Source organism: Dendropsophus ebraccatus, chromosome 9 (assembly GCF_027789765.1).
Source record: "Dendropsophus ebraccatus isolate aDenEbr1 chromosome 9, aDenEbr1.pat, whole genome shotgun sequence".
Classification (NCBI taxonomy): Eukaryota; Metazoa; Chordata; class Amphibia; order Anura; family Hylidae; genus Dendropsophus; species Dendropsophus ebraccatus.
In genome coordinates, this window is record NC_091462.1 from 42,919,542 (window position 1) to 42,934,055 (window position 14,514).

The 14,514-nt window shown below is 40.8% G+C and overlaps 1 protein-coding gene across 1 annotated transcript in view; it reads left to right on the forward strand.

The window, feature by feature from the left end:
• Nucleotides 1–3,877: 3,877 nt before the first annotated feature.
• LOC138800916 (UDP-glucuronosyltransferase 1-6-like) overlaps nt 3,878–14,514 on the forward strand; it is a 78,040-nt gene continuing 67,403 nt past the window's right edge. Inside the window, exon 1 of the mRNA XM_069983123.1 lies at nt 3,878–4,750. Coding sequence (XP_069839224.1) covers nt 3,893–4,750 — 858 coding nt within the window. The 5' untranslated portion in view covers nt 3,878–3,892. The remainder of the gene's footprint in view (nt 4,751–14,514) is intronic.

Here is a 14,514-nt window from a genome sequence, read left to right on the forward strand (position 1 = left end):
TTACGCAGTGGGAACATGGCCTTAAAGGGTACTCTAGCAAAAAATAAATAAATCTAATTAACTGGTGCTACAAATTTGTAATTTACTTCTATAGAAAAAAATCGCCAGTCTTTCTGTACTTATCAGCTGCTGTAAGTCCTGCAAGAAGTGGTCTATTCTTCCCAGTCTGAAACAGTGATTTCTGCTGCCACCTCTGTCCATGTCAGGAACTGTCAGTTCCTGAAATGGACAATGGTGGCAACATATAGTAGAGCACCATGTCAGACTGGAAAGAATACACCACTTCCTGTAGGACATACAGCAGCTGGTAAGTACTGGAAAGCTTGAGAGTTTTTAATAGAAGTCTATATATTATATAGTCTACAAATCTATATAACTGTCTGACACCAGTTGATGTGAAAGATTTTTTTTTTCCCGCTGGAGTACCCCTTTAAGCTTTAACCCTTTCTGGTGTGGGCTATTTTTTGTTTTTGCATTTTCGTTTTTTCCTCCTTGTGCTTAAAAGGCCATAGCACTTGCATTTTTCCACCTAGAAACCCACATGAGCCCTTATTTTTTGCGCCACTAATTGTACTTTGCAAAGACAGGCTGAATTTTTGCATAAAATATGCTGCGAAACTAGAAAAAAATTATATGCGCAGAGAAATTGAAAAAAAAAAACGCAATTCTTTTTCTTTGAGGGGATTCATTTTTACGCAGTGTGTCCTATGGAAAAACTGACATATTATATATGTTCCTCAAGTCATTACGATTAAAACGAAATGTAACATGTATAACTTTTATTTTATTTGATGGCCTGTAAAAAATTCAAACCATTGTTAACAAATATATGTTCCTTAGAATCGTTCTATTCCCATGCTTATAGCGCTTTTATCCTTTGGTTTATGGGCCTGATTGAGGTGTCATTTTTTGCGCCATGATGTGTTCTTTCTATTGGTACCTTGATTGCGCATATACGACTTTTTGATCGCTTTTTATTACAATTTTTCTGGATTTGATGCGACCAAAAATGCACAATTTTGCACTTTGGGATTTTTTCGCACTTACGCCGTTTACCGTGCGAGATCAGGAATGTGATAAATTAATAGTTCGGGCGACTACGCACACGGCGATTTATTTATATTATTTATAACATTAGAAAAGGCGGGGATTCAAACTTTTATTAGGGGAGGGGGCTTTTTTTTTTTATACATATACTAGAAGCCCCCCTGGGGCTTCGGACCGTGCCTGCTAATAGCCGCAGTCCCGGGCTACATGCCGCACCCGGGACCGCGGTGGTTCAGAGCAGGTTCGCCACGTGGCCCCGCTCTGAACTCCCCCTTCCGCGCGAGGACGTACCGTTACGTCCTTGTGCGGAAAGGGGTTAAATGAGTTCTCTAGAAAGTAACATAAAAGATGTAAAGACCAGCAAATGTTATAAATATATTAGATGTTGTTCTAATATATTATATTAGAAAAAAAAACACTTCTCAACTATTACACACCAAAATACAGTATGCGCAGAAAAATGTATACGTTGTCTACAATACACACGACAGTTCACACAGTATTTTATATACATTATATAAGGAAGCTGAAATGTCACATATTCCAAGCATATTGCTGAGGAGTTATGTTGAGCACACGTCAATTCTTTGAGCGGAGAGGCGCAGAGAGCGGAGGCGCGCAAGCACTCCCGTTCAAAGAGATTGATGTCAGAATTCGTCACTGAGTCTGCGCGGGGGGTTTCCGCACAGAATCTCTGCACCGATTCTGTAGTGTAAACGGGACCTTACCTGTAGTAACGGCACATGTTTGAACTTGTTATCAGTGTAAAAGACACCTGTCCACAACCTCAAACAGTCACATTCCAAACTCTACTAAAGTGAAGACAAAAGAACTGTTGAAGGTCACCAGAAACAAAATTGTAGCCCTGCACCAGGCTGGGAAGACTGAATCTGCAACAGGCAAGCAGCTTGGTTTGAAGAAATCAACTGTGGGTGCAATAATTAGAAAATTGGAAGATATAGAAGACCACTGATAGACCTAGATCTGGGGGTCCATGCAAGATCTCACCCCGTGGGGTCAAAATCATCAGAAAAACAGTGAGCAATAATCCCAGAACCACACAGGGGGACCTTGTGAATGACCTGCAGAGAGCTAGGACTAGAGTAACAAAGGCTACCATCAGTTACACACTATGCCGCCAGGGACTTAGATCCTGCAGTGCCAGACATGTCCCCCTGCTTGAGCCAGTACATGTCCGGGCCCGTATAAAGTTTTCTAGAGTGGATGATCCAGAAGAGTATTGGTAGAATGTTATATATGTGGAGAGCCCCCAGATGGTGTTATAGCGGTGGGACGGCCGATCACTTGCTAGATGGAAGTGTGACGCCACTTCTTGTGGTGGATGGCCGAGAGACAGCCAGCCCTTAAGATTTTGTCACATGACACCAGTGCCAGGTGGGCACACAGGTGTGATGGCACGCCTGCTTTTAAGGTGTAAGGCCGGTTGTGCCCCTTTCCCCTGTGGTCGGTGTCCTGTCGGATTGCTACCGGGTCCCTTGGGATAGTGTAGTCATGGATGATGCAGTCACAGGTGGCCAGAGCGGTGTAATGACCCTCCCGAATAGTAGGACCCGCCACCCACAGAAAGGGGAGATGCCCAAGGTTGCGGTGTAGGTGCTGGGCAGGTGGTAGTGAATAATCACAGACTCCATAGATAAAATTGACTAGCTTTACTATTGGCAAATGTGCAACATGTGATAAAGATGAGCTCGGATATACACTTGATAGAGTTCCAATAAATACTTAAACATAAAACCACCAGATCTGTGTGATAAGTGCTGAGTAGGATATAGTAGTGTTGGTAGAGTTGTACTGAGGTAGCGTAGTAGAGAGGAGGGTGCCGTGAGAGTCTTAACCCAAGTAGTAATGTTGAGAAGCATGGGGGTGACCAGGACGACTGATCCGTGTACATGAAAGAATGAATGGGGTCATGTATTGTGAGATTCTGAGTACAAACCTCCTTCCATCATGGGTTATTCAGCATTAAGCAGCATTTAGCAATAGAGGAGTGGCTTCAACACATGCATTTCAAGGTCTTGGAGTGGTCTAGCCAGTCTCCAGATGTCAGAAGGGAGTTGAAAGTCTGTGTTGCCCAGCGACACCCCCAAGACATCACTGCTCTAGAGGAGATCTGCATGGAGGAAAGGGCCAACAAACCAGCAACAGTGTATGCCAACCTTGTGAAAACTTACAGAAAACGTTTGACCTCTGTCATTGCCAACAAAGGATATAGAACAAAGTATTGAGATGAACTTTTGTTATTGACCAAATATTTTCCACCATAATTTGCAAATAAATTCTTTTTAAATTAGGCAATATGATTTTCTGGATTTGTTTCTCATTTTGTGTGTGTGTGTGTGTGGGGGGGGGTCTACCTAGGTGGGGTCTACCTATAATGTCAATTACACTTTTTAAGTGGGAGAACTTGCACAATTGATGGCTGACTAAATACTTTCTTCCTTACTGTATTTAGTATAATTTTAACCATTTCTCCTAAAGATAATAAAAATATCAATAATATTGATTTTCACGTATTTGCTGCCTTCTAAAAATTACACTTTTTTTTTTTTTTTTTTTTTCAAACAAGGCATTATGTAGATATGTAGACCAAAAAAAATGATGCCAAAGGTTGAAAGTGAAGCTAAAAATCAGTGGTATTACGGTGAAAAATAACTCTTTCTATATGGGGTTTAAAGGGTTAAATCTCTGGTTGATCAATATATGAGACTAGTTTATTTTGGCACTTTTTCTGATGACTTTGTTAAGCACACACATCAGATATTTGCAGTTATTTTAGCCATCAGTGTTTTTGAAAGAGATTTCTCCTTTGTAGACTCCTGCAGACATGAATTTGTCAAAATCCTCCTTTTCCACAACTCTTTTGATGTTTTTTGTTGTCCTTTACCAAGCAGATGGGGGAAAGCTACTTGCTGTTCCCATGGATGGAAGTCACTGGCTGAGCATGCGTCCTGTGGTAGAGAAACTGACACAAAATGGACATGAGGTTGTTGTTGTAATGCCTGAAGGCAGTTTATCTATGGCTAAATCAGAAAAATACACTGTAGAGACCTTCCCTGTTCCCTACACCAGCCAAGAGATAAGTGTGATTTTGGAGAATTTGGGGAGAAGGCACTTTACCGTACCTAAACATTTCCCTTGGATTGCTTTTGTGATGCTAGAGGATATGATGGTTGTATTCGATATGCTATACAAATCCTGCGAGAGCTTTCTGCACAACCAGGTGTTAATTCAAAAACTTCAGCATGAGAAGTTTGATGCTGTGCTCACGGATCCAGTTCTACTATGTGGAGTCATATTAGCAGAACATCTTGACTTGCCAAATGTGAACTTCTTAAGAGGACTGCCTTGTGCATATGACTATGAAAGTGCTCAGTGTGAAACCCCATTTTCGTATGTGCCTAGGGTGTTTACTAAGTTATCTGACAAGATGACCTTTGTTGAACGCGTGAAGAATATCATGGTCAGTTTGCTAGAGCCATATTATTGTGGAAGGATTTACTTTCCTTATATAAAATTGGCTGAAAAGCTTCTACAAAAAGAGGTCACCGCTGTTCAACTCTTCAGCAGATCTTCCATTTGGCTTTTTCGATATGACTTTATCTTTGAATACCCAAAAGTGGTAATGCCAAACATGGTTTTTATTGGAGGCATCAACTGTAAACTACAGAAGTCACTGTCCAAAGTAAGAACCACTTTTATTTATACATTTTAGAACAAATTACACAGAATAAATGGTATAGTCTAAGTATTCTATCACAGGAGGTGAGCAGTTGGCAAATTATACGGAATATAAGGTATATCTCAGAAATAAGCATATTATTGGAGGTAAATGACCCTATTAATCATAGTAATTGGCATCGTGACTTTTTTTAGGACTAGACAATCATCATTTTTGCATTTCCTTCTGTTATGTGTAAATATTTTTTTTTTAAAGAAATAGTAGTAGCAATTGCCACAATTTATTATTTGGGATTGGTACTAGCGATGAGTGAACTTAAAGTAAGTTTGTATACTCAATGGAGCGTACTGACTTACTCAGTCTCACTGCCTGAGAGTACAAGGTATGAGGTTTTTACGTTTGGCAGTACTGGGGCTGCTGGGCAACTGGGCTGCTCCCTCCCATGGTGCAGTTGTTGTCGTAGTGGTGGTCGCTATGTGGGGCTGCGCCATTTTTAAGTTAGGGACCCACACTTTATCAGGAACCTAGATGTGGTGTGTGGGCTCATGCCTTTTGATCAGAATGTAACTAATTCCTGATGTTAGTAGTAAATGGTGCTAAGAAGCAGAGGGTCAGTCATAAGCATTGGGATGTAAGGCCATGTCTATTTTTTCTCTCCATTGAGTACATTAAAGTAAGTTTGTGTTCATGCAAACCCGATCGCTTAGATTGATTACTATTGATCATGCAGGCTGAGGAATTTTAGGTCCCTTATATAAGATTAGAACAAAAAACATACCTTTAAGTAAGATTCACCTTTTCTTTTTTTTGTGTGAGTAACTACAAAACGAAAAATTAAAAAGAGAGAAACAAGAAACAAGAGTCGAAAATTTTTAAATCGCCTTTTCTATGTGGGTCTTTAAAAGGTTAAATCTCTGATCAATTGATGAGGTTAGTTTATTCTGGCACTATTTTCTGATGACTGCGATAAGCACACCCACCAGATATCTTGGGCATCAGTGTATATAAAACCGATTTTCCCGCATAAACGTTTGATTCCTGCAGACATGGATTTTTCCAAATTCTCTTTGTCTGCAACTCTCTTGATGTTTTTTGCGATCCTGTACCAAGCAGATGGAAGTTACTGGCTCAGCATGCGTTCTTTGGTGGAGAAACTGACCCAGAATGGACATGAGGTTGTTGTTGTAATGCCTGAAAGCAGTTTAACTATGAGTAAATCAGAAAAATACACTGTAGAGACCTTCCCTGTACCGTACACCAGCCAAGAGATAAGGGCACGCTTACAGGAGCTTTCAAAAGAGCACTTTACCTTAGCTAAACATTTCCCTTGGATTGCTTTTACAATGCTTGATAGCATGATGGTCGTATTCAATATATTTTACAAATCCTGCGAGAGCTTACTGCACAACAAGGAGTTAATTCAAAAACTTCAGGATGAGAAGTTTGATGCTGTGCTCATGGATCCATTTCTCCTATGTGGAGTCATATTAGCAGAACATCTTGACTTGCCAAATGTGAACTTCTTAAGAGGACTGCCTTGTGCATATGACTATGAAAGTGCTCAGTGTGAAACTGTGCCTAGACCGTTTAGTAAGTTATCCGACAAGATGACCTTTGTTGAACGTGTGGAGAATGTTATGGTCAGGTTGCTAGAGCCATATTATTGTGGAGTGGTTTACTTTTCTTGGTTGAAATTGGCTAAAGAAGTCCTAAAAAAAGAGGTCACCGCTGTCCAGCTTTTCAGCAGATCCTCCATTTGGCTTCTTAGATATGACTTTATCTTTGAGTACTCAAAAGTGGTAATGCCAAATATGTTTTTTATTGGAGGCGTCAACTGTGAACTACAGAAGTCCCTGCCCAAAATAAGAAACACTCTTATTTATACATTTTAGAACAAATTGTACAGAATTTAAGAATATAAGGAACAGCAGTTGCCTGTTACCAATGTGATTCAAATCTTTTTAGAATAGGCAAGAATTATTTTTGGACTATTGTTCTACCATTTAAAGATATTTACTGTATGTTTGTTTTTAGTTGTTGCCAAGTAATAGCAATTGCCAGTGCTTCTTCTCAGAAATCAGTGCTAATAGAAATCATGATAATTTGTAAAAATAAAGTGGTATCCAGGGCGTTTAGCAAGTTGTTATATGAGTGCTTGGCTAGGAGTAATTTATGCATATATGCATTAGGATCATATACATGGTTATATCTGGTATGTGGAGGTGTGCCACTGCAATCCTTGATGCACACACGCACTGAACAGTTCTTTTTTTTCGGAACATTAACCCCTTAGCGACCCATGACGTACGTCTGATACGTCATGGTGCCGCGGGGGGTGTTCAGAGCGGGGTCCCGCCAGGACCCTGCTCTGAACGGAGCTGATCCCGGCTGACACGTGCAGCCGGGCAGTGCCTCTATTAGCCGGCGCGGGTCCCGTTGCCGCGCCGGCTAATTAAGCCTCTAGGTGCAGCTGTCAAACCTGACAGCTGCACTTAGATGCTTAGATCCACACATCCCTGGTGCCTAGTGGGATGGATCTCCCCCCGCGATGCGATCGCGGGGGGAAGATCCATTCTTCTGCCCGTGCCGGGCCTCAGCGTCGGAATGACGCTGATCCCGGCTCGGCAATAGATCGCTATGGCCTGCAGCAGGCCATAGCAATCTATGACCGATCTAATCGATCTTTGCTGTGTATATACACAGCATTGATCTCTATGAGAGATCAGTGCTGTTTATATACAAATCCCCCAGGGGGGCTTCTAGTTAAAGTAAAAATAAAAGTAAAAATGTTTTTTTATTAATAAAAAATCCCCTCCCCTATTAAAAGTCCAAATCACCCCCCTTTTCCCATTTTATAAATATAAATAAATAAACAAATAAATAAACATATTTAGTATTGCCGCGTGCATAATCGCCCGAACTATTAATTAATTACATTTCTGATCTCGCATGGTAAACGGCGTAAGCGCAAAAAAATTCCAAAGTGCAAAATTGCGCATTTTTGGTCGCATCAAATCCAGAAAAAATGTAATAAAAAGTGATCAAAAAGTCGCATATGCGCAATCAAGGTACCGATAGAAAGTACATGTCATGGCGCAAAAAATTACACCTGACACAGCCCCATAGACCAAAGGATAAAAGTGCTATAAGCATGGGAATAGAGCAATTTTAAGGAACATATATGTGTTAACAATGGTTTGAATTTTTTACAAGCCATCAGATAATATAAAAGTTATACATGTTACATATCGTTGTAATCGTAACGACTTGAGGAACATGCAACACAAGTCAGATTTACCATAGGGCGAACGGCGTAAATGCAAAACTCCCCGAAATCAAAACAAATTCCTTTTTTTTTTTTTCAATTTGACAGCGCAAATGATTTTTTTCCAGTTTCGCAGCATATGTTATGGAAAAATAATGCCTGTCATTGCAAAGTACAATTGGTTTCGCAAAAAATAAGAGCTCATGTGGGTCTCTAGGTGAAAAAATGCAAGCGCTATGGCCTTTTAAACATAAAGTTGAAAAAGCAAAAGTGCAAAAACGAAAATTGGCTTTGACCTTAAGGGGTTAAACTGTTCAAGTTGTTTATTTTCCATACAAATTATAGTGTATTTATTTATTTTTATAAATATCTCTTTATTAAAAAAAAATTCACAGCATATCACCCATATTTAAGTCACAATAAACAAAGATAGGAAGGGACCATTAAATTATTGAAATTAACTGTAATCCTAAATGACCCGACACTATAGCATTCCTATACCTATAGTTTATTATTATTATTTTGTAAATTTCATCCCATCTTTCTTTTCTTTATCCTCTCTACGTAATTGGATATTACACTCTCCGTCCTTGTCCGGGGGATTCAATTCCAACACTCAACCATTCTTGTCTATTCTTTTCCCCCAATTATAATATCCCCTCTTTTGAAGGTCGGAGATCCTGTCTTGCATTCTGGATCCCCGCTTATTTAGGTATGGATCCCTAGTATCCCTATGTCTCCTTCCCCATATTACCCTATTGACTTCTTCTATATCATGAAGCCGCATGGAAGTCACTTATGGATCCCTGCCCTGTTGCTCAGGGGCCATTTATAATGGTCCCTTATGCCCCAGTTTAGTTCTCCTCGATAGTAACACATACCTTTGCTTTCCTTGAAAGGCTTTTCCTCTTACTTATCTCTGTGATCTAGGTCCAGTCACCATTTTGGAGTGACAATACGCATAGGGATTGATCTGGAGTAGCCTACGGGGTCCTAGGTGATATTTTCATTATGTGATATTATATGCTGTTGTTTTGATTTTGCTACTTATTTTCTTCTTTTTTCTTGGGTACATTATTTTGGTCATAAGTGGTAGTATTGATGGTTGATAATTACATGTGTTTGCACTGTTATAGTTGGTTTACATTTCGCACTAGCACTTGTATTTATATGAAATTAGATTTTTTTTGTGATTTCTTCAAATTTCATTATATGAATTATTGTTTTTTGGTATTTACACTTTATTGAGGGAAAATTAGTATTGGCATTAACTCTCAACAGTAATTTATTTAGAAACAATATAAAAGTAGCTCTCTGGTTTGGAAGTAAGCAAATTATGTCTGCTTCTTTGTACATTTTACCCTTTATGGGTGTTTTAAGTGCTTTTAAGGTGTTTTTTTTTGTGTATGATGAAGTATTGTTAAATAAAATTTATATATTCTTTTGATAACTTGTTGGTGCACCTATTTTGTGTTTTCTCCGTCTTTTTGGGGTTTTTTTTTGTATGTGGTTACTAGGTAAACAGAGGTAGCATCCCATTTGTATAATCATTGAAGAGGTTAGCTCCCTGATTATATTGTTTGAGTAGGTCCAGAGTGTCGGGACATCCAGTACCACCCATTTAGTTTTCTCGCCTTTCTACCTACATGCTAGGGCAACCCCAAGTTCATAACTTTACTCCATCCCTCTAAAAATGAGATCTGTTTCCATCTTCTTAGGGTGGTATTACACGGAACGATAATCGGCCGAATTGGCCCGATTCGGCCGATTATCGCTCCGTGTAATAAATGCAATGATCAGCCGATGACAACGATCATCGGCTAATCGTTGATAAAGTTTAGAACCTATTTTCGTCGGGCGCCGACCGCGCACCGCTGCGTGTAATAGCGGTGCGTGGCCGGCGACTAACGATATACATTACCCATCCACGTTCCAGGGCTGCTCCTGCCGTCCGCTTCTCCCTGCGTCCCGCGCGCGCTCTAGCGTCACAGAGGCCTGTCAGCTGATAGGCCGCTCAGCCAATCACAGGCCGCGGCGGTCCCGGCCTGTGATTGGCTGAGCGGCCTACCAGCTGACAGGCTGCTGTGACGCTAGAGAGCGCGCGGGACCCCCGGGAGAAGCGGACGCAGGAGCAGCCCTGGAACGTGGATGGGTAATGTATGCCAGTTTAGCAAGGGCTGCAAGGACATCGGTAACGATGTCCTTGCAGCTCTTGTCAAACGATTATCGGGCCGTGTAATAGGTCCAGTAAACGAGCAACGATCTAGCAGATCGCTGCTCGTTTACAGGTATTATCGGGCCCTGCTCGGCCCGTGTAATACCACCCTTACTCTTAGCCCCCCACCCCCACCCCAACAAAGCAAAACTAAAACTAAACACAAAAAAGAAGATAAACAAAACACTGCTACTCCTTTCCCCTCAGCCTCCAGTCAGTTTTTCATTCACTATCCCACATCTTCCACCTTCTTGCCATAACATTTTTATTGATTTATTTTACTTCTTATTCTACTTATGTATGATTTTTTAAAATTTTTTCCTTGTGGGATAATACATTTGTTGATTTTATAGTACAAGTTGTTACTTTTGCGGTATCCTACCAACTAACAAATGTTTTGCTGATATGATAATTATATTTTCCCATATGATTATGGTAAGAAGCAGGGCCGATTCTAGGTTTTCTGCTGCCTGAGGCGAGAATTGAAATGGCGCCCCCCCCCCCAAATTAACGAATAGTAGTTAAGAAATCTATGTAGTCAACTATACACATATACATAGATATATACATACATAGATATATACTAGCAGCAATATACAGCACATATACAGTATACCAATAATGAATACATTGCACGGATATATTCTTTTTATAGCATTCACCGTGCAGAGAAGTAATGCCCTTTTTGTTTAGTTCAGATATTTCTATAGATATATATAGTTTCTATAGTCTCAGGGTATGCTCACACTATGGAATACACTCAAAAATTTCAAGCGGAGACAGTGCGGCAGACTCCACTTGAAGTTCCACCTGTCCCATTGACTCAATGATATTTTCCAGCTCAATCCGCCGTCCGCCCAAAGAATTGAGCTTGAGAATATCATTGAGTCAATGGGACAGGTGGAACTTCAAGTGGAGTCTGCCGCACTGTCTCCGCTTGAAATCTTTGAGTGTATTCCATAGTGTGAACATACCCTCATAGTTATATATATTCTTGTGTAGATTTTTTTTTATTTGAATAATAGGGAAAAGTAGTGATTTGCATTTTTTATAGTGGATTCTTTTTAATTTTTTTTTACATCTTTTTACAGTACACTGCACTAATAATGTAAGTAGTGTATAGTAATTTTTATGGTATTACAGTACACTGCACTAATAATGTAAGTAGTGTACAGTAATTTTTATGGTATTATTACAGTGTGCGGCTATAACTATGGCATCTAGGGATTTTCTATTGCTTCCCCAAAAAGGTGACTATGTGTACAGGCTTTGGGGGCGCTAATAATACAACAGAATGCCAGTCACACTGGTGACAGATAGCAGCTGGCAACCCTGGGCATAGACTGGGCTCAGCTACTGAGATCACTCCATACTTATACAGGGCACATGTGCTGTACATACAGGGCAGATTAGATACACACACATACACACTCACATATAAATATATATATTTATACACACACACACACACACACACACACACATATATACACACACACACAAATATATTCTCACATACACACACACACTGTATACACACACATATACTGTATACACACACATAGACTGTATACACACACACACATATATATTGTATACACACACATATACTGTATACACACACACACACATACTGTATACACACTCACATATACTGTATACACACACATATAGGCTCGATTCACACGTTGTAACAGTGCGGCTGTATTTGCGGCTGTAATTGTGCGGCGGTATTTTTGGTGGTTCGTGTGTATGCTTGGAAGTATAGGATATACGGCTGCACAGTGCACACTATGTATGAATCTACGGCCCTATCGTAAACGGACCCGTAAAAAATGAACAAGACCATTGTTTGCGGCTGAATATGCGGCCGTGGATTGACAGGCGGTCCGTACGGAGTACTTCAAAAATAGCCGGCAATGATGCCGAATGCCGATGCCTCTAATAGTTAATATATTAAATTAATCAAACACATTTTCTTTGTAATCAAGACACTTTCGTTGATCAATAATTTATTTCTAACGAATCCATCATTTTGCAATTAAATATACTGTTAAAAAAAATAGATATATAAATAAATGTATATTTATCTATATATTTATTTTTTGACAGTATATTGAATTGCACAATGATGGATTCGTTAGAAATAAATTATTGACCAACGAAACTGTATTTATTTCAACGAAAATGTGTTTTTTTAATTAAATATTAATTAGTACAGGAAGCTCTATAAGCCGTTAATTCATATGCCGGCAATAGAGCATTCTGTACTAATCATCACTTTACTTTAATGAAAACATCAAATGTTTCTTCTAATTATGTTGTGACAATAACATTATTAGAAGAAACATTTAGAATTATATGTGCGCTCAGCTGATTGGCTGTTCGGCTGAGCGCACATATAATAAGCCGGTCCGCAGCACACTGACTTCATTGTGCTGCGGACCAGCGAAGAGGACGCATCGGGGTGAGTATAGAGCTCTCCCCACCCCCTCCCCGGCACTGCACCCCTCCCAGCAAGGAAGGGGGGGTCACTTAACCCCTTCCTTGCTGGGATGGGTGCAGTCTGACATCAGTCTGGCCCCCAGGGGGTTAAGGGGGATGCAATACATCCTCCCTTAACCCCTTGGGGGTCAGACTGTAAGCAGCGATCTGTAAAGATGCTGCATACTGTAAGGAGCACAACACCGCTCACAATGATGGGTGTTGTGCTCCTGTTTGTGTGTTTTTGTGTGTTTCTCCCTTTTTGTTTTTCAGATATCGGTATCCTGGGGATTACGTCGGATTCCGTGGACTACGTCGATGACCAGCGTTTTTTTAATGTTTTTTTTAATAAAATGGTCAATGAGGGGTGTGGGGGTGTTTTTATTTGAATAAAAAAATTTGTAAACTTGTGTCTTGTCTTTATTTCTTTACTTTTTAGACTTAGTAGTGGAAGCCGTCTAATAGACGGAATCCATTACTAAGTCGGGGCCTAGTGTTAGCCGGTATAAAATGGCTAACACTAACCCCCTATTATTACCCCAGTACCCAATGCCACCAGGGGTACTGGGAAGAGCCGGGTGCCAGTGGTCCCGGAGCGTCAAAATTGGCGCTCCTGGACCGGGCGGCAGCAGGCTGGTAAGATTTAGGCTGGGGAGGGCCTAAACCAATGGCTCTTCCCACCCTGGTGTTACCAGGCTGCTGTCGTTTGGTTTTTAACCCGGCTGGTTCTAAAAATAGGGGGGACCCTATGCGTTTTTTTTTTAAATAAATAAATAATTAAAAAAAAACGCATAGGGTCCCCCCTATTTTTATAACCAGCCGGGTTAAAAACCAAACGACAGCAGCCTGGTAACACCAGGGTGGGAAGAGCCATTGGTTTAGGCCCTCCCCAGCCTAAATCTTACCAGCCTGCTGCCGCCCGGTCCAGGAGCGCCAATTTTGACGCTCCGGGACCACTGGCACCCGGCTCTTCCCAGTACCCCTGGTGGCATTGGGTACTGGGGTAATAATAGGGGGTTAGTGTTAGCCATTTTATACCGGCTAACACTAGGCCCCGACTTAGTAATGGATTCCGTCTATTAGACGGCTTCCACTACTAAGTCTATAAAGTAAAGAAATAAAGACAAGACACAAGTTTACAAATTTTTTTATTCAAATAAAAACACCCCCACACCCCTCATTGACCATTTTATTAAAAAAAACATTCAAAAAACGCTGGTCATCGACGTAGTCCACGGAATCCGACGTAATCCCCAGGATACCGATATCTGAAAAACAAAAAGGGAGAAACACACAAAAAACACACAAACAGGAGCACAACACCCATCATTGTGAGCGGTGTTGTGCTCCTTACAGTATGCAGCATCTTTACAGATCGCTGCTTACAGTCTGACCCCCAAGGGGTTAAGGGAGGATGTATTGCATCCCCCTTAACCCCCTGGGGGCCAGACTGATGTCAGACTGCACCCATCCCAGCAAGGAAGGGGTTAAGTGACCCCCCCTTCCTTGCTGGGAGGGGTGCAGTGCCGGGGAGGGGGTGGGGAGAGCTCTATACTCACCATCCGATGTCCCGATGTGTCCTCTTCGCTGGTCCGCAGCACAATGAAGTCACTGTGCTGCGGACCGGCTCATTATATGTGCGCTCAGCCGATCAGCCAATCAGCTGAGCGCACATATAATTCTAAATGTTTCTTCTAATAATGCTATTGTCATAACATAATTAGAAGAAACATTTGATGTTTTCATTAAAGTTAAGTGATGATTAGTACAGAATGCTCTATTGCCGGCATATGAATTACCGGC